This window comes from Chrysemys picta, chromosome 7, assembly GCF_011386835.1.
Source record: "Chrysemys picta bellii isolate R12L10 chromosome 7, ASM1138683v2, whole genome shotgun sequence".
NCBI lineage: Eukaryota > Metazoa > Chordata > Testudines > Emydidae > Chrysemys > Chrysemys picta.
In genome coordinates this window covers 100,335,350-100,358,822 of record NC_088797.1, presented here as the reverse complement: position 1 = coordinate 100,358,822, position 23,473 = coordinate 100,335,350, and the positions used below count along the sequence as shown (strand labels likewise).

General features: G+C 45.9%; 1 protein-coding gene across 13 annotated transcripts in view; it reads right to left on the bottom strand.

The window, feature by feature from the left end:
* Nucleotides 1-23,473, bottom strand: part of CFAP46 (cilia and flagella associated protein 46) — a 182,418-nt gene that overhangs the window by 16,689 nt on the left and 142,256 nt on the right. For all 13 annotated transcript variants that reach the window (XR_010589285.1, XR_010589286.1, XM_065552129.1 and 10 more), the window contains 4 exons: nucleotides 23,193-23,374; nucleotides 14,392-14,513; nucleotides 13,863-13,945; nucleotides 6,853-7,017 (listed from right to left, as the gene is read on the bottom strand). Coding sequence is in view for 11 of the 13 variants with exons in the window: in XM_065552129.1 (XP_065408201.1) it covers nucleotides 6,853-7,017; nucleotides 13,863-13,945; nucleotides 14,392-14,513; nucleotides 23,193-23,374 (552 nt within the window). In the remaining 2 variants the exon portion in view is untranslated. The remainder of the gene's footprint in view (nucleotides 1-6,852; nucleotides 7,018-13,862; nucleotides 13,946-14,391; nucleotides 14,514-23,192; nucleotides 23,375-23,473) is intronic.

Below are 23,473 nucleotides of genomic sequence, written 5' to 3'. Positions count from 1 at the left end.
AGGCGATCGCGGCTCCCACTGGCCGCGGTTTGCTGCTCCAGGCCAACTGGGGCTGCTGGAAGTGGTGGCCAGTACGTCCCTCGGCCCGCGCCGCTTCCAGCAGCTCCCATTGGCCTGGAGCAGTGAACCGCGGCCAGTGGGAGCTGCAATCGGCCGGACCTGTGGACGCGGCAGGTAAACAAACCGACCCAGCCCGCCAGGGGCTTTCCCTACACAAGCGGTGTCCCAGGTTAGTTTAACTTCTGTGCCAGGGAAGATAATGGAGCAAGTAATTAAGGAAATCATCTGCAAACACTTAGAAGGTGGTAAGGTGATAGGGAACGGCCAGCATGGATTTGTAAACAACAAATCACGTCAAACCAATCTGATAGCTTTCTTCAATAGGATAACGAGTCTTGTGGATAAGGGAGAAGCTGTGGATGTGGTATACCTAGACTATAGTAAGCCATTTGATATGGTCTCACATGATATTCTTATCGATAAACTAGGCAAATACAATTTAGATGGGGCTACTATAAGGTGGGTGCATAACTGGCTGGATAACCGTAACAACCGTAACAACCGTAGAGAGTTGTTATTAATGGTTCTCAATCCTGCTGGAAAGGCATAACGAGTGGGGTTCTGCAGGGGTCTGTTTTGGGACTGACTCTCTTCAATATCTTCATTAACGACTTAGATATTGGCATAGATAGTACGCTTATTAAGTTTGCGGATGATACCAAACTGGGAGGGATTGCAACTGCTTTGGAGGACAGGGTCATAATTCAAAATGATCTGGACAAATTGGAGAAATGGTCTGAGTTAAACAGGATGAAGTTTAACAAAGACAAATGCAAAGTGCTCCACTTAGGAAAAAAAAATCAGTTTCACACATACAGAATGGGAAGAGACTGTCTAGGAAGGAGTACGGCAGAAAGGGATCTAGGGGTTATAGTGGACCACAAGCTAAATATGAGTTGTCAGTGTGATGCTGTTGCAAAAAAAGCAAACATGATTCTGGGATGTATTAACAGGTGTGTTGTGAGCAAGACACAAGAAGTCATTCTTCCACTCTACTCTGCTCTGGTTAGGCCTCAGCTGGAGTATTGTGTCCAGTTCTGGGCACCACATTTCAAGAAAGATGTGGAGAAATTGGAAAGGGTCCAGAGAAGAGCAACAAGAATGATTAAAGGTCTTGAGAACATGACCTATGAAGGAAGGCTGAAAGAATTGGGTTTGTTTAGTTTGGAAAAGAGAAGACAGAGAGGGGACATGATAGCAGTTTTCAGGTATCTAAAAGGGTGTCATAAGGAGGAGGGAGAAAACTTGTTCACCTTAGCCTCTAAGGATAGAACAAGAAGCAATGGGCTTAAACTGCAGCAAGGGAGGTCTAAGTTGGACATTAGGAAAAAGTTCCTGTCAGGGTGGTTAAACACTGGAATAAATTGCCTAGGGAGGTTGTGGAATCTCCATCTCTGGAGATATTTAAGAGTAGGTTAGATAAATGTCTATCAGGGATGGTCTAGACAGTATTTGGTCCTGCCATGCGGGCAGGGGACTGGACTCGATGACCTCTCGAGGTCCCTTCCAGTCCTAGAATCTATGAATCTATGAATAAACACTGGTCTATAAGATACACACAATAAGCAAACAGGCACCCACGCAAGTTCTGAAGTGCATATGCATCTGAATGTACTAATGAATCTCACACCCACCACATACACATTTCAAGCCGTTAGCAGATAATGTTTTATAGATCTGACATACTAAAATGGGAAGAAAATAAAAATCTGTATCAGAATAAGTTTCAGAATGCAAGGAAGTATTTGAAAGTTAAAAAAAAAAAAAACAAGAGAAAAGGATGAAGTTGAATGTATGCACTGCAAATGGTGTGGCCCAATTATTAAATGTAAATATTTATAGGCTAATAGATCTTTTATTTAAAAGTCTGCAAAGGCTTATGATTCTTCTTGTTCACTAATATTTCATACTGACAAAGAAGTAATTGTTTTCAGATCATGTTGTGAAGACTGATTTTTGCAACACACAGAACTATATTTGGGTAACAGAATATGAGATGTTGTCGAAACAAGGTCTATGTTGTATAATAATGTCCCCCCATCTATTAGGCCAGTAGCCCTGTCAAAGAAGGAAATTAGGTTGGCTTGGCAAGATTTATTCTTGACAAATACATGCTGGCTATTCCTTATAACCCTATTATCTCTAGGTGCTTACAAACTGATTGTTGAATAATTTGTTCCAGTATTTTTCTAGGTATCAAAAAGCTAAATCTAGCCGTGTGGTGCTGGTTGGCTGATATCTGATTATTTATTAGAGTATGACCTTAAGCACAGAGCCTTGTGAATCTCTGTGCTATTGAAAGTGGGGTTTAGAAGGGCTGCAGAAGATTCTGTCCCAGCAACACACAATGGAGGTCATAGGAAAGAGCAAAAAGCAGGGGTTGCAGCAGATACTGGGAAGAGAAATCTACGGGGGGTGCTGAGGATAAGGTCAAGAACTGGGTTACTGGGATGTGTCAGGGAGCACAATTGGCTTAATCCTGTTCCCATTGAAGCCCATGAGAAAATGCATGCAGGAGTGGACTACAACTAAGCACCTTGAGATATTTGTATGAAAAGCACTCCTCATTCAACCACGGAGCAGCCACGCTGTCAGGTGGAGCGGGGCGAGGTTGGGGTGGAGGAGACGACCTTCCTCCTGTGAGAGGAGGTCCGGCCAGAGCGGCAGCCCGTGAGGGGGGCCTGCTCAGAGTTGCAGTAGGGTCCCATACCAATGTTGATGGGCCCAATCCGGGGCTATGAGGATAACCCACGCCCCGTCTGACTTCACCTTCTGTAAGACCCTGGCTATTAGGGGGAAGGGCGGGAAGGCGTACAACAGCGGCCCTGACAATGGGAGCAGGAATGCATCCGACATTGCCCCGTCGCCCTCTCCCACCCTGGAGCAGAATCGGGGACAATGGTGATTCTGGGCGGTGGCGAACAGGTCTACCTGGGGAGTACCCCACTGCAGGAAGATCCACCTGGCCACCTCCTTGTGCAGGGACCACTCGTGTTGTTGGGAGAAAACCCTGCTCAGGCGGTCTGCGAGCGTGTTGCTCTTGCCAGACAGGTAAAAGGCCTGCAGGAGTATATTGTGGGCTATACAGAACCCTGCCAGGAGCTGGGCTTCCTGGCATAAGGCCCGGAAATGGGCGCTCCCCTGCTTGTTGACATAATACATGGCGGTCATGTTGTCCATGAGGACTCTGACTACCTTCCCCTGAATGTGGTGGCAAAAGGCCACGCACGCCAGGCGCACGGCCCTGAGCTCTCTGACATTTATGCGGAGGGTCAGTTCCTTGGGCGACCACATACCCAGGGTCCTGAAGTCCCCCACGTGAGCTCCCCAGCCCAGGTCCGAGGCATCCGACACTAGATCTAGTGAGGGAGAGGGCTCTCGGAAGGGAATACCTCGGATCCTGTTGTTTGGGAGAGACCACCATTGAAGGTGTGCCACCACCATTGGCGGCACTGTGACAACTTTGTCCAGGCTCTCCCTGGCCTGGGAGTACTGGAAGGACAGCCAAAGCTGAAGGGGCCTCATCCGAAGCCTAGCATGTCGCACCACATAGGTGCATGCTGCCATGTGGCCTAGGATTTGTAGGCACACCCGTGCCATGGTTACCGGAAAGGCTGTGACCGAGGCGATGAGAGCTTTGAGCGTCTCAAATCTGTCCCATGGGAGGGAGGCCGTGGCCACCCGGGAATCTAGCAGCGCCCCTATAAAGCTTATGCGCTGAACGGGGATTAACGTGGATTTCTCCTTGTTTACTAGTAGGCCTAGAACTGTGCAGGTGTCCAGCAGGAAACTCATCACACACACACACACACACGCTTGCAGTCTGACCCAGGGAAAGAAGCTGCCTGCCAGAGCTGAGGAGGGAGCTCAGCTGCTGCTGAAGCCTGGCCTGGTGTGTCAACCTCCATTCCCATTCCTGAGGTATCCATAACTCTGATGTTCTCCTGTATTATTTAGGAAGGAAAAAGCATATGCACAAATACAAATGGAGAATAAATGGCTAGTACTGTTGAAAAGGAACTAGGCATTATAGTGGATCACAAATTGAATATGAGTCAACAATGTGATGTAATTATGAAAAAGGCCAATTTCATTCTGGGGTGTATTAACAGGAGTGTTGTATGCAACAACATGGCACGTAACAATGCTGTACTCAGCATTGGTGAGGCCTATATTGGAGTACTGTTTCCAGTTCCAGGAGCAACACTTTAGGAAAGATGTGGACAAATTGGAGAGAGTCCAGAAGACAGCAACAAAAATGATAAAATTTTTAGAAAACCTGACCTATGAGGAAAGGTTAAAAAATGGGGCATGTTTAGTATTAGTCATGACTCAGGGGTCTCAAACCCAGGTCCTCAGAGTCTATGGGAGAAACCATATTCCAACCCTTCATCTAACAGTCTGCTAAAAATGCCTTACCCGTGAAGCCCAGCCCCAAGGTGAGGTTCTGCCCCTGAGGTCAGATTGGCAGAGCCCCAGAGCAGGTGACTGGTCCACTAGCCCTACTTAAGCCAGTGGCAGGAACAGGAAAGTTTCTGAACAACTGGGTTCCACTCTGCTCTGTATTGTGTGCCTTCTGCTTCTTGATTTCCTGGCATCCTGAACTAGCCTGACTTCTGGCATCTGACTTGTGGTTCAGGACCTCCAGTTTGTCTCCTGCTTCTGATCTCCTGGAATTCTGACCCAGCTGACTCCTGTCTTGTGACTGCAGACTCTGGCTCTGACTATTAGGTCTGGATCCCCATGATGCAGTGTTGACAGCCTTGAGAAAAGATGACTGAGGGCGACCTGATAACAGTCTTCAAATATGTTAAGGGCTATTATAAAGAGCATGGTGATCAATTGTTTTCCATGTCCACAGAAGGCAGGACAAGAAGTAATAGGTTTACTCTGCAACAAGGGAGATTTAGGTTAGATATTAGGAATAACTTTCTAAATATAAGGGTAGTGAAGCTCTGGAATAGGTTTCCCAGGGAGGCTGTGGAATCCCCATCATTGGAGGTTTTTAAAAATCGGTTGAACAAACACCGGTAACAGATGGTCTAGAGTTGCTTGGTCCTGCCACAGAGCAGGAGATTGGACTTGATGACTTCTGGAGGCCCCTTCCAGCCCTACATTTCCATGATTCTATGAATGTTGGTTGCACAGAGGGATATGCAAATCAATCAGGAGATGATCTAATTCAGTGAGTACCCTTAGAAAGCAAAAAAGCCCTCTTCTAATGGAGAGGAGGCAGGGGTATATGAAACTTTACAAGCTTGATCTCCATTCAAACAAATTTTGTTTATGGACATACTGACAAAGCCTTCTCAACTGGGTTTGAGTTCTCTGGGCATGTAATACAAGCCATCCTTTTCACACAATTCTCCCATATTTTCTGATCAAGATTTTGCAGCAATAGCTCAGTGGATCAAAAGAAATATGTAGCTCTCAGTGTAATCTCAGCTAAATATAAAGGAAAATGGTTCAGTAGTTTTGAAGTAATGTCTTAAAACTTATTCACTTATTGTTTTATGTTAGGGCTTGTCTGTACAGCAAGTTAGTGTGTTGCAAGCCGGAGAGTGTGAATCTACAGTGAAAAAGCTTGCCATGCACTAATTGGCTGCATGGACCCCGCTACTGCACACTAAAGTTCCACAGTGTTCTTTGACACAGACCCTTTAGTGCATGGCAATAGGGTCCCCCTGACAAGTTACTACGTGGCAAGCTAGTGTCCTATACATTCACACCCTGGCTTGCTGTGCACTAGACTGCTTTGCTAAATCTGAATTTTTCAATTTAGCTTCTTTGTTCTGTTCTCTGCTCTGACAGCCACTTCAAATGTTACAGCTCTTAGAACCACTTGTGTAATCTAAATGTTGCAAGACCTTTTAAAGTCCAACAAACTTTACAAGCGCTTTAAGGAAGTCCAGGATATTTTAAATTAGAGGCCTTGGAAGCAGATATTGTACTGACACTTTCTTCTTTCATATACATCACATGTCAATATCTAGATTGATGCAGCAGTTAGACGGCAGAATATTGAGGGCAGCAAGGTGTTGCAATCCACCCTCCAATCTTCTAATTGAATTGTGCACTTCTCCACCACATGTTTGACCATCCTCATTGCTACCCTTCAGTCACACTGTGAAGTTTGGGCGAAGCTAAATTTCTGCATTGTGACAGCCACTCTGGCTGTTCCAGTCACTAGCCTGTTAAGTCTAGTCCAGGATCACATACCACATTACAAACAGGAGGATGTAAGTTAGGGCTTCTGAAATTCGTCACCATGCCTGTCTCTATCCCAGAGTTGCTGCCACAATGGGAGGACATAGCTGTTAGTCCTGATATGCCTTTATTCATCTGAGATTGGCACTGGGCTGGCAATGCTGGACATGGGAGCATTAACAGCTGCTGCAAAAGATGTTGCAAAATCAGTCATGCAGGAAATGCAGATAAAGTGGCTGTACATAGAACTTGGATAAGTCTTTCAGCTGTATGGTCAAAATGTAGGTTACAGAGAGGTGACAGACTCCTAGCGTGGATTCAGTATTTGTGACTTTTTTTTTTTTTTTAGAAAAAGAATAGCTCACACTGTAATGGTATTATAAGTTTGGACATTACTGAAAAACTATAGTATGTTTTCATATACTTTTCTCAAAAGATATTCCAGCCAATATTACTAGGAAACTTTTGGGTATGAAATCTTGTCTCATAGTCAAGTATATTCAACATAAAAGAAATGAATAACATAATAAATAATTGATTTTATGATATCATTTCTGAATGCAAAGAATATTCGTGTAATTGTACCTGGTTCTTCTACATGTATTCGATTGTAGAGAATTTGGAGAGAAAAGTCTCTGGATACAGAACTTATTGCCTCCTCTTGAAAGGTACTTAGAGCTTCCAGAGGTAACTCCATAAGTAGTTTGTCTGCTAGTAATATCACACAATCACCTAAATCCATAAGTCCACCTGGTATAAGAAAAATGAGATATTTAGTAATTCATCAGAAATATGTTAATAATTAAAATTACCTGGGAATATGGAGTTTCTTCTTTATCCCACTGCACAAAATGCTTTTTAAATAACGTTATATTATATTTTAATATTAATAATTTAATAATCATATTCTGGATAATTCCCTTCATCCAAAGAGAGGCTCTGCAAACTTCCTAGGATATGCATTTGTGGAGCCTAATCCTCCTTCAGAGGAGAAAGTAGCTCATTAAAAACCATACTGTCCCTTGAACAATGTCACATGAATTTGACATATATGCAGTTTCCACCATGGGAATAATATTAGGAAATGCACTGACTTCCCCATTCTGACATGCAACATCCTAACAAAAAGGCAAGTTAAATGACTTTCAGTCAGAGTACACTTTTAAAGGAGCTGTTAACCAAAGACAGCAGTATCTTTCTGTATGAAACAAAACAAAATGGTTACTTACCTTCTTGTAACTGTTCTTCGAGATGCATGCATACGTCCATTCCACTATAGGCATGTGTGCATTTGTGCACTGGTGTTAGAGAGTTTTTCCTAGAGGACCCTGTAAGGGCAGCCACATATGTGCCCTGGTTTCCCTTATGCTTGGAACTGAGGGTATAAAGGGTGAAGCTGTCCTGTTCGTCCTTCAGTTCCCTCATACTGGAATCTTAGATGATAGGCAGGAGGGTGGGTCATGGAACGGACATATGCAACACAACTCGAAGAAGAACAGTCATGAGAAGGTAAGTAACCATTTTTTATTTGAGTGATTTCATATGTTCATTGCACTGCAGATGACTCCCAAACTGTTTTCAATGAAGGCGAGACAAGGAGTGTCATCTGAAAAGGGAATGGAGGGCTACTTTCCCTACATTTGAATTGTCCCTTGATGTTGTAGTAATTGTATAATGTCTAGAAAATGTTCATACAGAGGCCACTCTACAAATGTCAACAATAGGGACCACTCCCATAAAGGCAGCAGAGGCCAAATGTGCCCTAGCTGAATGCTCTGGCATTTTCTCAGGAGGCATCAGACCTTCAGCAGCATACAACATAGCAATGCAACTGGTAATCCATTTAGAAAGTCGTTGTGCCATAATAGGATGGCCTCTCATTCTTTCCATATAGGAAACAAAGAGTTGGGAAGAAACCCAAAAAGTTTTTGTTCTATGTAAAAAGCAAAGGGATCGGTGCACATCTAGAGAATACCGCTTTTTCCCCAACTTTATGAGCAGGTGGCTTTGGAAAAAAGACTGGTATGTATGACTGATTAAAGTGACAATCAGATAGTACCTTGGATAAGAACTTAGGGTGAGGCCCAGGTTGCACTTGTCCTTGAAGAATGCCATATCAGGAGTGTCTATTACCAGAGAATGCAGCTACCTCACTCTCCTGGCTACTAAAAAGGCCATCATAGCCAAGTGATGTTACATTGAGTAAGAGGCTAAGGACTCAAATGGATTTGTTTGATGTTTAATTTTTTTATCTTGTTTAAACTCAGTTTCTAAAGTTCTACTGAGAACTAGCAACTTCATTAAATGACTGCTCTGCCCCGTATCTTACACACTCACCCTCCTGCAGCTGTGCTGTCTTTGAGTGTGTGAAAGAGAACTACCTGCCAGCCAGAGAAGCGCCTGATCTTGCATCTCTCTCCTTTGTTACATTACACTGTGAGAGTAAAAAAAAAAAAAAGCTATCTTCTAACTTAAAAATCTCACTTCAGACTTTATCTGCTATAAATTTTAGAATACTTTTACACTGTGTGTTGTGTGTTTCTAACTACAGAGTTATCGAATGTGTTAATATCCCACACTCCAAACTAGCCTCATTTCCATTTTGTGTGCCAGGAAATTTAAATTGTTACAGATTTACCTTTGTTTTATTCCAATTACTAAGAGCACTGTGCTCCTTTATTTACTTTTCTGCATATCAATCTTGCTAGTGTTTATACTGCCTCATATATTTGTGATTTGTCTATGACTACCTGAACCTAAAAAGTTTGTTATGCAATTTAACTGAAAGACAAACACCTTTTCACACCTAACTCCTATTTTCTAAGCTGTTCATGTTGATTCAATTTAAGCATCACCTTAGGTTTTGCTTACACTGGACTTTCGTCTGTAAAACTTTTGTCACTCAGGGTATGTGAAAAAAACACCTCCCCCCCCGAATGACAAAAGTTTTACAGACAAAAAACGCTGGTGTGAACAGTGCTTTGTCAGTGGGAGAACTCTCCCGTCAACAAAGCTACCGCTGCTCGTTGGGGGTGGAATTTTTTTGTTGGCGTGAGAGCTCTCTCTTGCCGACAAAGAGCGGCTACGCTGTGTGACTTTTAGTGGCACGACTGTAGCAGCACAGCTGTGTTGCTAAAAGGTGTGTAGTGCAGACATACCCTTATACGCTACTTTTTAGACTCCTTTGTTGTTCACCACTTCCAAACTAGCCTATTAATTCCACCAACCCAAAGAGGATGCTACCTGCTCTCCATTATGCCCCAACTTTTATGTGTTATCGCAACACTTTCCAGCTAGGCATGTGTATCTGAACGCTGATTAATATTGAACTGCAACTGTCATATGACCTCAAACTTATTTTTTTTACATCTAATGCTTAGTCCTAGAATTCTAGTTTCTTATGACAAAATTGAGACGAATTATTAGTTGTTTTGCAAGCTTTGTTTGTTAGTATATTTAGTTTATTAGTTTTTAATAATAATTGTTTTTCTTCAGTTTAAGAGATTTTTTATATTAAGTTGAGTTAATGTTGTAACCTAGTTTATTTTCACTGAATTTACCTTGGTTATTCGATATTATCTTACTTAATGTGTGCACTGAATTGTAGCAATACTTAGCTGTTAGCCTCTCTCAGTAAGAGACAAATATTCTTTGGTAAGTTTAGTGCCTTGAGTAATTTATTGAATAGCATGGTTGTTGATTCTCATGACTTTTTGAGTTTTACCCTTCTATGATACTAGTTCGGTCATAGATAATCAAATTTTGTTGTGATTTTGTTCTTTTGTTTTAGAATTTCATAGTTAATTAGAAGTTGATTTTAACTATTAATAACTTATTGCTCATTTATGTTTCATTTGTTATACTGAAATCATTTGCATATTATTGATTGATTTTGTATATTTTTCCTTGTTATTTTAGTTACTTCAATAAACATTCTCTTTATTTCAACATCAAGTTCAGTTGCTGATTTTGAGACATCAGCTATTGCATTAAAAGAACCCTGTGACGAAATTAGTGGGAGTTACACTTCCTGAGATAGTCTCTTGAATAGGCTGTATCAATAATTCCATCTATTTAATTGTTCTATCTCCCAGTTATCCATTCTGAGAATTTTTTTTGATGTTTTAAATAATTTTTAGACCCAATTATCTGGTGCTTAGATACTCATTTCCACTCCACTCTGTCCTTGTGAATGGGACACATGCGCTGAGCTTGTATATAACCCAAATGAGCTCCTCCCACCTCATGGTAGAAACATCTGTTATCCTAGTCATTGCAGGGAGAGCTGGTGAGAATGGGATTCCCCAGCACACATTGTCCTGGTTCATCCACCAATCCAGGGTTAACAATACTCTGTCTGGGATGTGTACCAACTTGTCCAGATGGCATACCTGAGGGCAGCAGACCAATTTTAGCATGCCTGCATACATTGGAGATGGAGCCTGGCATGCTGGGTCACATATATACAAACTGTCAGGAATCAGGGCCTGCAAGAAGCTAGTCTCCAGGCAACCAGATAAGTGCAGCTGGCCTGTAGTATGGTGCCTGATTGGCTTTGCCATCTGATTGATTGGAACAGTCAGAAGACTGGCTCGTAAGGCCAGCAGCAGAAGTCAGTGGCTGCTCAAAGCATTTGCTCACAGATACTTCTGTGCATGCTTGTTTCCAGCCTGCCTCCTACCTTGTTCCAGTCTTGCTCCTCTTCTGCACCCAGCCTTGCTTCTGCCTTGCCTCACTCTAGGTAACCCGGTTCTGATCCACAGCTCCGATTCCTGACCTCTGACTTTGACCCTGACCCTTGGCTCTCGCACCAGGCCTCTGACTCCAGCTGTAATACTTGGCTCTGATTCCTGGCTACTGACTCCTATTCTAACCACTAGGCCTGAGTCCTGCTTTGAGCATTAGGTCTGACTCCTGGTCCAACCAGTAGCATGACCATCCACGTCCTGGTCACTGACAGTGCCTCTTTGAGGATGTCTCTGGTGAAGGAGATCTCCTCATGTATCTGTCAGATGGTAAGGCCCAGAAAGCACTCCTCAAAGGAGTGGTGGATGAGCTCCCCTGCACAGACCGACTGTACTCTGATACTGGACGAAGAGCAGACTCTGTGAGATGGTGTCTAAAGTGCACTTCTCTTCCTCATCCTTGATTTAAATCAGGTGTCCGAGCTGTCACTATCTCTAATGTAGCCCTCAATCCTCTTTTTAGCTGAGTAACTTTCCCCAGCCACAGAACAAAGCAGTCCGTAATTTGAGTCCTGGACCTGTTTATCTCCCTCTCGCTTTCTCCTCTTAGAGCTTCTTAGGGGAGAAACTCAAGCACCAAGGGTGTGTCCACACTACAGAGATTGTACCACCATGGTTATATCGGTGTAGCCCCCTAGCATAGATGCAGCCTGCACTGAAAGGAACTGTAGGAACACCACCTCTCCAAATGATATTAGGGCACAGCTACACTAGAGTTTACAGCAGCGCAGCTACACCAAGGCAGCTGTGCCGCTGTAAGCTCTCTAATGTAGCCGCTCTAAGCCAACAGGAGTGATGGCCATTAGTCCTATTTAAGAACTGATTCTGCAAAGACTTACATATGTTACCTTTAAGAATACGAGTAGTCCCTTTCATGGGTCTATTCTTGCTTAAAACTAAGCATGTGTGTAACAGCTCTCCCGTTGGCTTAACTACTCCAGCACCTGCGAGTGGCAGAAGCTATGTCAGTGGGAGAAGCTCTCCCACTGACATAGTGCTGTCCACACTGGTGCTTATGTCAGTGTAATTTATGTAGCTCATAGGGGTGGGAGTGCTTTTTTTACAACCCTGAGCGACATAAGTTATTCATAGAATCATAGAATATCAGAGTTGGAAGGGACCTCAAGAGGTCATCTAGTCCAACCCCCTGCTCAAAGCAGGACCAATTCCCAGCTAAATCATCCCAGCCAGGGCTTTGTCAAGCCGGGCCTTAAAAACCTCCAAGGAAGGAGACTCCACCACCTCCCTAGGTAATGCATTCCAGTGTTTCACCACCCTCCTAGTGAAATAGTTTTTCCTGATATCCAACCTGGACCTCCCCCACTGCAACTTGAGACCATTGCTCCTTGTTCTGTCATCTGCCACCACTGAGAACAGCCGAGCTCCATCCTCTTTGGGACCCCCCCTCAGGTAGTTGAAGGCTGCTATCAAATCCCCCCTCATTCTTCTCTTCTGGAGACTAAACAATCCCAGTTCCCTCAGCCTCTCCTCATAAGTCATGTGCTCCAGACCCCTAATCATTTTTGTTGCCCTCCGCTGGACTCTTTCCAATTTTTCCACATCCTTCTTGTAGTGTGGGGCCCAAAACTGGACACAGTATTCCAGATGAGGCTTCACCAATGTCGAATAAAGGGGAACGATCACGTTCCTCGATCTGCTGGCAATGCCCCTACTTATACAGCCCAAAATGCCGTTAGCCTTCTTGGCAACAAGAGCACACTGTTGACTCATATCCAGCTTCTCGTCCACTGTGACCCATAGGTCCTTTTCTGCAGAACTGCTACCTAGCCATTCGGTCCCTAATCTGTAGCAGTGCATGGGATTCTTCCGTCCTAAGTGCAGGACTCTGCACTTGTCCTCATCAGGTTTTTTTCGGCCCAATCCTCTAATTTGTCTAGGTCCCTCTGTATCCGATCCCTACCCTCTAGTGTATCTACCACGCCTCCTAGTTTAGTGTCATCTGCAAACTTGCTGAGAGTGCAGTCCATACCATCCTCCAGATCATTAATAAAGATATTAAACAAAACCGGCCCCAGGACCGACCCTTGGGGCACTCCGCTTGAAACCGGCTGCCAACTAGACATGTAGCCATTGATCACTACCCGTTGAGCCCAACGATCTAGCCAGCTTTCTATCCACCTTACAGTCCATTCATCCAGCCCATACTTCTTTAACTTGGCGGCAAGAATACTGTGGGAGACCGTATCAAAAGCTTCGCTAAAGTCAAGGAATAACACATCCACTGCTTTCCCCTCATCCACAGAGCCAGTTATCTCATCATAGAAGGCAATTAGGTTCCAACATTGTGTAAACACTGCATCCATCTACTTAGCTAAGATTATATCCCATCGGCATAGCTGCAGCCACACTGGGGTTTTTCTTGGCAGGACTATGTTGGTCAGGGGTGTTTCTTTTTTTTTTTTCCACACCCCTGACCAAAATACCTATGCTGATGTCACTTTTCAGTATAGACCAAGCCTAGGACTGTAGTAACCCCCACAGCCTAGAAGAGCGGAGGAGAAGATGAATAAGGAGACTGATGGACCCCAGGAAAGTTCTCTCTTTTTGACCTTCTGCAATGGGTCATCTTTTCTCCCAAACAGATTGGCTTACTATGGGCTTGTGCAGCTTTGAAGATGGTAGATAATCTAAGCAGCTATTTTGCAGGCATAATCAAATACTTGGACATGTAGAGTAAATGTCCTAAATTGCACTTACAACTATTTGTACTTACAAACTGTTGCCGGGGTGGGGTGTATGTGTGGGGGGGGGAGGAAAGAAGGGGGGCAGGGTGTGCGTGTCAGTATTTCAAAATCTGTCCCTACATATTATTTTCTAGATATGACATACCTTGTAATCCAGTATGTTTCATCTCCTTATCTTTGGCTTTTGTTTTTCCTGATTCTGCTGTTGAAACTGATGGACTCTGCGATCTGAAAATAAGAATTATGTCTCAAAATACTACATATATCATGGCAAACTTGGATTTTCAAAGCATTGTAAAGGAAATAAGTGTCTAAATCTCATTGAAATTTAGTGAATGTTGGAGGGCCTAACTCCCTTAGGTTCCTTGGTAAATGCAAGCCTTAAATAGTTTAATGATTATGTTTCAACACTGATTTTAACACTATATAACTTTTGTTATACAATAACATTTAACAGTGATGGCCATTAGTCCTATTTAAGACCTGATTCTGCAAAGACTTACATATATTACCTTTAAGAACATAAGTAGTTCCTTTCATGGGTCTATTCCTGCTTAAAACTAAGCATGTGTGTACGTTTTTGAAGGATCAGGAACTAACTTCATAAATATTTTTAATGTTAATTTTAATATGATTTAGGAAAGGAGATGAAAAAACATTTGTAAAAATCTTACCTAAAATCAGTAAAATCAAATACTGGCAAAACTGGTTTCAGATATTCTTCCATGGCTTTTAAAATATCAGAGAAATCTGATGTAAAATTTTTCTCATTTTCATTTATGTTTTCTGTTAGATTCTATCATATAAATAAAAAAATCATTAGAATGCTTACAAAGTTCAATGACAACAAAGATGGGAAGTACAATAGGATAATCAGGGCTAAATTGAATAATTATAATTGAAGCATTATAAAATTAAAATAAACAATTTTCCTTAAATCACTGAATTAATTATGTTTCAAAATTGTTCTCTCTGAACGCTTTATTAATGTCAGCATTTTGTTGACAATCCCTTCTCTAATGCAAGAATCAGTGCAATAATGCCTGGGGATATAAAATGGGATATTTTAGCCACAAATACTTTATACTGAAAACAAGTGATTGCTGTAAAGAAGCTAGCTGGGAGGGGGAGGAGGAGGAGGAGGAAGAAGAGAGAAGACCAGGAAAAGAGAGAAGTAAAGTGATGGCACAAATCAAGGAATAGTAGATGGGAGTGGTAGAGAAAAGGTATGGCCCCAGAGGGAGAGAGACTGATGAGGGACTCAAACAAGTTGAAGAAAACAGATGGGAAGAGAACTGACAGGCAAAGATGAAAGGAGGTGAAAGAAGAAATTGACAGAGAGTAGATTAGAAATAAAAGGAAGAGGGAAATAACTGAATAGCATAGAAAGGAAAAGTTAAAAACACATACAAATTTAATTTTACATTGAAAGGTCCATTTTTTATAGCTATCTCACCACAGTCTCCATTTGTGTGGGTGTAACTGTGTGTGCGCGCGAATACTTACACATGCAGTTGTGAAGTACTAAATGTCTGAATGTACAGCTGATAAATGCTATCGTATCCACATGCAGCAGATGGGTTCTGTGAAGTAAATTCTATCGTTTGCAGGCAAGTGACAGCATTTATTAACTGAACAGGCAGGTGTTAGCCTTTTAAGTGTCATTATAGGTATCTGAATACATTCAGTTCATATGCACACATGGAGGCCAGTGTTTTAAAACTCTGGTCTTGTTCATTCTAACTTATGTTATCACACTATTGCAATTCCCTATTGGTCAAAAGGAAGGGAGAGGAGAGGGAACCAAAATAACTATCACATACCTCTCCATAACAACTAAGGCTGGCTATGGCTACAAACAAAATCATCAATATTTTGCCTACCAGCTTTAATCAGGGTTTTTTGCTGAGTGACACTGGGATAGAAAAGATAAAGTTCTCCTTTTAGTTTTAAAATTCCTTCCTGATAATTGGCAGCGTTCAAAGATTTGTTTTAAAGCAAAAATAAGCATTTAAAGTTTTTAAAAAGCAAGGGTTCTCTTCTCAGATATGTTATTTATCACCCAGTTACATGTGTATCATCACCTAATGACTAGAGGCCTGCTTTTACTAGTAGTGACTGTAGCAACCTGCATGAAACTTGGAGAAGTGCTGATTGCAGGAAAGAAGAGTCTGGAAGAGGCACCAAGAAGTCAGTCTGTGTGCAAATGACTTGAATGCTAGCTGCAATTGCAGCAAATCTGTAAATAGATGCTTTAAAATAAACCACCATTTCAGCTTTACAAGCACGGAGTCTTCTCACATTATTATGCAGTACACAGGACATGAAACACTGATAATCATTTCCAGTTCAGACAAAGAATTATTTGATCAACCTTTTTTATTAAACTATAGATCAGGGGTAGGCAACCTATGGCACGTGTGCTGAAGGCGGCACGCGAGCTGATTTTCAGTGGCACTCACACTGCCCGGGTCCTGGCCACCGGTGCAAGGGGCTCTGCATTTTAATTTAATTTTAAATGAAGCTTCTTAAACCTTATTTACTTTACATACAACAGTAGTTTAGTTATATATTATAGACTTATAGAAAGAGACTTTCTAAAAACTTTAAAATGTATTACTGGCACGCAAAACCTTAAATCAGAGAGAATAAATGAAGACTTGGCACACCACTTCTGAAAGGTTGCCGACCCCTGCTATAGATAAATAATAATGAAAAAAAAATAGTTGTTTTTCAGTGTTTTTGTTAGGAGGCTATAAGTTAAGAAACAAGTTTGGCATTTGAACATCACATATTGTATGCCTGTGAGAAAATTAACTACTGTGTGTAAAAGCATATCTAATCTAATGAAGCCAGAGTTCTTGAGTTGACATCAATTTCCTGTGATCTTGCAATCTAAACACAGTGAATAAATACTAAGGACCCAATCCTGCAATTACTTATTCAAGAGCTTAACTTTATGTACTGTGAGCAGTTCCATTGACAATGTAAAGTTAAGCACTATGTAAATCTTCACAGGATTGGGTTTTAATAGAGACCTAATGATTTTCAGGAATGCCTAAGGGAATTAAAACCAATGGGGAGCTTGGTGCCTAACTCCTATAGTTTCTTTTCAAAACTTTCCCTCTAATTTTTATATATAAGTATAAATGACAAACCCTTAAGATATACAATATTCCATTTGGGGAAAAATTATGAATCTCATTTTACATCAAAATTCCATCAGTCTAAATTGTTAAAGAAGTTCAAAGCTGTTGGAAAAAAATCTCCATAACAACAACATCAGAACAACAAACTACTATTTAGAACAAAGAAAATAACGGTAAGTTTCAAAGTAGAGCATACACAGGAGATAACAGTTACAGAGCTTATAAGAAGTTGCATTTGGAAAGGACAGTTACCTGTTCCGTAACTGGCATTCTTCGAGATATGTTGCTCAGGTGTATTCCACTATAGGTGTGCGTGCTTGCCACATGCACCGGTGCCAGAAGTTTTTCCCTTAGCAGTATCTGTAGAGGGGGAGCACCACTGCGACTCCTGGAGTGGCGCCGATATATCGCGCCATAAAGGTGGCTGTGTGCTCCCCCCCACCCTCAGTTCCTTCTTGCCAGACAACTCCGACAAAGGGGAGGGAGGGCGGGACGTGGAATACACCTGAGCAACACATCTCGAAGAACGCCAGTCACGGAACAGGTAACTGTCCTTTCTTCTTTGAGTGATTGCTCATGTGTATTCCACTATAGGTGACTCCAAGCTATCCCTGATGGAGGCGGGTAGGAGTTTAAGTGTAAAGATTTAAGGGTTACCCGGGCGGAGCACCACCCTACCAAACCCGGCGTCATCCCTTGCTTAGGAGACGATTGCATAGTGCGATGAAAAAGTGTGGACAGAGGACCACGTAGCAGCCCTACAGATGTCCTGAATAGGGACGTGAGCCACATAGGCCGCTGACGAGGCCTGGGCTCTCGTCGAATGGGCCTTCACAATAGGAGGCGGGGGAACCCCTGCCAGGTCGTAACAGGTGCGAATGCACAAAGTGATCCAGCGGAAGATCCACTGGGTGGAGACCGGTCGCAACCTCATGCACTCAGCTGAAGCAATAAAAAGCTGGGGGGACTTCCTAAATGGCCTGGTTCTGTCTAAGTAAAAGGCCAGCGCTCTGTGCACGTCTAACATGTGCAGGCGGCGTTCCTCATTAGAGGAATGGGGCTTAGGACAGAGGATTGGGAGGAAAATATCCTGATTCATGTGGAAAGCCGAGACTACCTTCGGCAAAAAGGCAGGGTGAGGGCGGAGCTGAACCTTGTCCTTATGAAGGACCGTATACAGCGGTTCAGAGGTCAGGGCCCTGAGCTCGGAGACCCAGCGGGCTGAGGTGATAGCCACTAAGAACGCCACCTTCCACAACAGGTGGGACTACGAACACGTGGCTAACGGCTCAAAGGGAGGCCCTGTGAGGCAGGAGAGTACCAGGTTTAAGTCCTAGAGTGGGACCGAGGGTCTGGCGTAAGGGAATGCCCGATCTAACCCTTTCAGAAACCAGCCTGTCATGTGATGTGAAAACACAGACAGGCCCTGCACCGGGGGATGGAAAGCCGAAATGGCCGCCAGGTGCATCCTGATGGACGAGGGCGCCAGGCCTTGGGTCCTAAGGGACAGGAGGTAATCGAGGACAAGCTGGATAGATGCAGAAGAGGGAGAGGAACCTCTATCCCTCGTCCACATAGAGAAGCTATACCACTTAGCCAGGTAGGTTCGCCGCGTGTAGGGTTTCCTACTTTCCAGCAGGACCCTTCTTACATCCTCAGAACACCTCCCCTCCTCCTCCTTAAACCATGAGCCAGCCACGCTGTCAAGTGGAGCGCGGCTAAATTGGAATGGAGGAGACGACCTTCCTCCTGGAAGAAGAGGTCCGGGCGTAGCGTCAGCCTGCGAGGAGGGGCCACTAAGAGTTGCAGCAGGGATCCGGACCAATGCTGACGGGCCCAATCCGGGGCTATGAGGATAATCCTTGCCCCGTCTGACTTCACCTTCTGTAGGATCCTGTCTATTAAGGGGAAGGGCGGGAAGGCGTACAACAGGGGCCCGACTATGGGAACCGGAACGCATCCGATAGCGCCCTGTCGCCCTCTCACGCTCTGGAGCAGAATCGAGGACACTGTCGATTCTGGGCGGTGGCGAACAGGTCTACCTGGGGACCACCCCACTGTAGGAAGATCCACCTGGCCACCTCCTTGTGCAGGGACCACTCATGCTGTTGGGAGAATAGCCTGCTCAGGCGGTCCGCGAGCATGTTGCTCTTGCCGGGCAGGTAAAAAGCCCGCAGAAGTATATTGTGGGCTATACAGAACTCCCACAGGAGCTGGGCTTCCTGGCATAAGGCCCGGGAACGCGTGCCCCCCTGTTTGTTGACGTAATACATGGCGGTCGTGTTGTCCGTGAGGACTCTGACCACCCTCCCTTGTATGTGCTGGCGAAATGCCACGCACGCCAGGCGTACGGCCCTGAGCTCCCTGACATTTATGTGCAGGGTTAGTTCCCCTGGGTCCTGAAGTCCCCCACGCGGGCTCCCCAGCCCAGGTCCGAGGTGTCCGACACTAGATCTAGTGAGGGAGGGGGCTCTCGGAAGGGAATACCCTGAAGCATGTTGCTCGGGAGGGACCACCATTGGAGGTCTGCCACCACCTTGGGCGGCATTGTGACCATCTTGTCCAGGCTGTCCCTGGCCTGGGAATACCGGGAGGCCAGCCAGAGCTGAAGGGGCCGCATCTGAAATCTGGCATGTCTCACCACATACGTGCAAGCTGCCATGTGGCCTAGGATTTGGAGGCACACCCGTGCTGTGGTTACCGGAAAGGCTGTGACCGAGGCGATGAGAGTGCGTGGGAGGGAGACCATGGCTACCCGGGAATCTAACAGCGCCCCTATAAAGCTTATGCGCTGAACCGGAATTAACATGAATTTCTCCTTGTTTACCAGTAGGCCTAGAGCCCCGCTGGTGTCTAGCAGGAAGCTCGTCTGCTGCTACACCAGAGCACGAGACTGGCCCTTGAGCAGCCAGTCGTTGAGGTAGGGGAAGATCTGCAGCCCTTTCCTCCTGAGATGGGCCGCCACCACCACCACCATACATTTTGTAAATACCCTGGAGGCATTAGAAAGGCCAAAGGGGAGGACCATAAATTGGAAGTGGTCCTGACCCACCAGGAAACAGAGGAAGCGCCTGTGACCCTCGAAAATGTGGATGTGAAAGTACGCATCCTGGAGGTCCAGTGCCGTAAACCAATCCCCCTGGTCTAGGGATGGATCAGGGGCACCATGTGGAATTTGCCACACACCAGAAACTGGTTGAAATTCCGCAGGTTGAAGATGGGCAGAAGCCCGCCGTTCGCCTTGGGGATGAGGAAATACCTGGAGTAAAAGCCCCTGCCCTGGTATTCCCGTGGTACCCTTTCCACCGCTCCCAGAGAGAGGAGGCGCTCTACCTCCTGGCTGGGGGACAGTTGGGAGGGGTTGAAACAAACTGCAGCTGTACCCTTGCTAGATGGTGCTGTGGACCCATTGGTCCAATGTTATATGGGACCACTGCAGTCGGAGGTCCGATAAATGGTTTAGAAAAGGTAACTTTATTAACTGGGTGAGAGGTACACTGGCAACAGGCCCGGTGACCCCCCTCAACGAGTCAAAAACGCCATTTTCCTGGCCGTTTGGCCTTCGAGGACCCAGGCCGTGGGACTGAGCGGGATTGGCGTTGGGACCAACGCCTTTGTTCCCTCTGCCGCTTAGGTGGGGGTTCATATCTGCCCCTACCTTGCAGAACAGAGGGTTGAGGCCTGGGCTTGTCCTTGGCAGGTGGGATGTACAGGTCTAGCGTTTGCAGGGTGGTGTGGGAGTCCTTCATCCCGTGCAGAGTGGTGTCTGTCTGTTCCGCGAAAAGGGCCTTGCTATCAAACGGCAGGTCCTGCATTATGGACTGGGATTCTGACGACAGCCCCAAAAGCCAGAGGCACGACACCCGTCGCATGGAGACTGCGGAAGCCATCGAACGAGCGGCTGTGTCTGCCGCATCCGAAGCCACCTGGAGAACCGCTTTTGGGGCGGTCGGACCCTCCTCAATCAGCGCCTGGAACTTCTTCGCATCCTTGTCAGGAATGAGGGGCTCAAACTTGGGGAGGGATCCCCCGAGATTAAACTCGTAACGACTCAGAAGCGCCTGATGGTTGGCCACTCTGAGCTGGAAACTCGTTGATGAATAAACCTTTTTTCCAAAGATATCAAGTCTATGTGCGTCTTTGTCCTTTGGCGTGGGTGCAGGCTGACCATTCCGATCGCGGTGGTGGACTGACTCTACCACCAGGGCGTTTGGAGCTGGGTGGGTGTAAAGGTACTCGAGACCCCTCGCGGGACAAAGTACTTTCTCTCGGCCTTCTTGGAAATTGGCCCAAGAGAAGCCGGGGTCTGCCAAAGGCCAGTGGTGATGTTGGCGATTCCCTGATGGAAAGGGAGCACCACACGCCCCGGTACCAAGGAGGCAAGGACATTGAAGAGAGTATCGGAGGGCTCCTCCATCTCCTCGGCCCGGAACTCGAGGTTGGCTGCCACCCTCCGAAGCAGCTCTTGATGTGCTTTAAAGTCCTCTTGGGAAGAGTGAGGCGGTACCGCAACTGAATCACCCTGTGACGAAGGGGTGGACGGTGCAGTGCCTTCAGCGGCCAACGGCATTGTGGGCTCCACGTCTGGGTTTGGTGCTGGAGTCGGTGCTGGGGGTTCGGTGCCCACGGCCTGATCCCGGTGCTGGGGAGGTGATGCGGGTCGGTCCTGAGAGGCTCCCGCCATGGAGCGAGGTCCTGGCTGCGCAGGTGCCTGACGCCACGGTGCCCACTGGCACCATTGTTCCTGCCAGGGCACGGCCTGGAACTGAGGCGCATCGGGTGGCAGGACCGGTTGTTCTTGCGGCGCGGTGTGGCCCAGGGAGAGACGGCTGCGTACCGAAGCCAAAGTCCTGGAAGAGCGCACGGTACCGTGGGAACGACTGGAGCAGTCTCTATTGTGATGGCTCCTGCCCCGAGACTTCGTCCGGGACAATGTTGATAGGTAGATGTCTGAGGAACTGTCTCTGGACTCCCTGTGGCGCCTGTGGCCACTGTGCCGCGGTGCCGGGGACTCTCGAGACGCGCTCCGGGCATGGCCTCTGCGATGGCGGGCGCTTGAGTACGAGCGCCGGTGCCGACGGCGTCGAGACCTGTTCCTCTCGGAGCGGCTGCAAGAGGAACGGTGCCATCTCTTGTTGCCTCCGCGACGGCATCCAAGAGCGGAGGAGTGGGATCTGCTCGTCGAAGAGTCCGGACGCGGAGTCGACATGCATCTCGGGGCTCTGCTCGGCACCTCGACCCGGGACGGTGCCTCGACCCCCAACACCTCCGGGGAGGGCTGACGGGCGCCCAAAGGCAGCTTCCCACGGGACTGGGGGTCCGACTGAGGTGGCGCTCCCGGCACTGGAAGTGCTAAGATGTCATACACGGCCTGAGCTGCCTCTGGCGTCAAAGGCATGCGTACCTCCAGCGAGGCTTGCGCGGACGGGACTGGACTATTCCGCTCATCCCGAGTTGGAGGTCTCTGTCCCGATGGGCATCGCGGGCTGCCCAACTCGGGTCTGGCCTCACCCCTGTCCTTCTCTCGGCGCCACTGAGACTTCCCTGGCTTCTTAGCGGGGGAGCGGTGCCGGGACGTCGACAGCGCCTCGCTGCGCACTGAGGACGCGGTACCTGGTGCCGATTCGGAATGGCGCACCGGAGGCGCTTCGCCACGTGCCGAAGACGCGGAGCCCGGCGTGGTGTCAGCTCAATGTGCCGGTGCCGGGGCCAATGCCAACTCCATTAAAAGAGCTCGGAGTCGGATCTCATGCTCCTTCTTCGTCCGCGGCTTGAAGGAGTGGCAGATCTTGCACTTGTCACTAACGTGAGACTTGCCCAGACAGATTGTGTGGATCGTTTCTGGGCATGGAGTTGCGACAGGAGTCGCATGACTTGAAGCCTGGGCCACGGGGCATGCCCCGAACCAGGAACTCGCGAAAGAAAGTCCAGTGAGGGAAGAGATCAGTGAAACTGGATACCACTAAGGTAGAAACGCTGCAGCTAAGCTAAACTGGAACAAGTTCTGACTACCTTCACTGGCGGCAAGAAGGAACTGAGGGTGGGGTGGGGGCACGCAGCCCCCTTTATGGCGCGATATGTCGGTGCCACTGCAGGGGTCGCAGCGGTGCTCCCCCTCTACGGATACTGCTAAGGGGAAAGCTTCTGGCACCGGTGCACGTGGCGAGCACGCACACCTATAGTGGAATACACCTGAGCAATCACTCAAAGAAGAATAAATGTTAAGAATTATAGATGAGCGCTATTTTGCACAGCTTTTTGTTTTATCTTCCATATATATTTTAATGTCTCTTTTAAAAATAAAAATCCTGAATCAAATATATTACCATATCTATTCTGGGAGTAGTTTCTTGCCATTTTCGAAAGTCAATTTTCTCTACATGGAATTTCTTTTGTAATTCCTGTCTGAGGAGATTATTCATCCTTTCCTGTTTGTAAAGATGTACTTTTTCCAACAAAATCAAGATTGTATCAGGATTCACAGGAAAACGATAAACTTTAGCCCGCACTAATAAAAGAAAAAAAAGTAATTGAGAACATTTTCCTTCTAAAAAAATAATTTCCATATAGCCACATATTTTTTATATTTCACTTTGAATAATTCCAG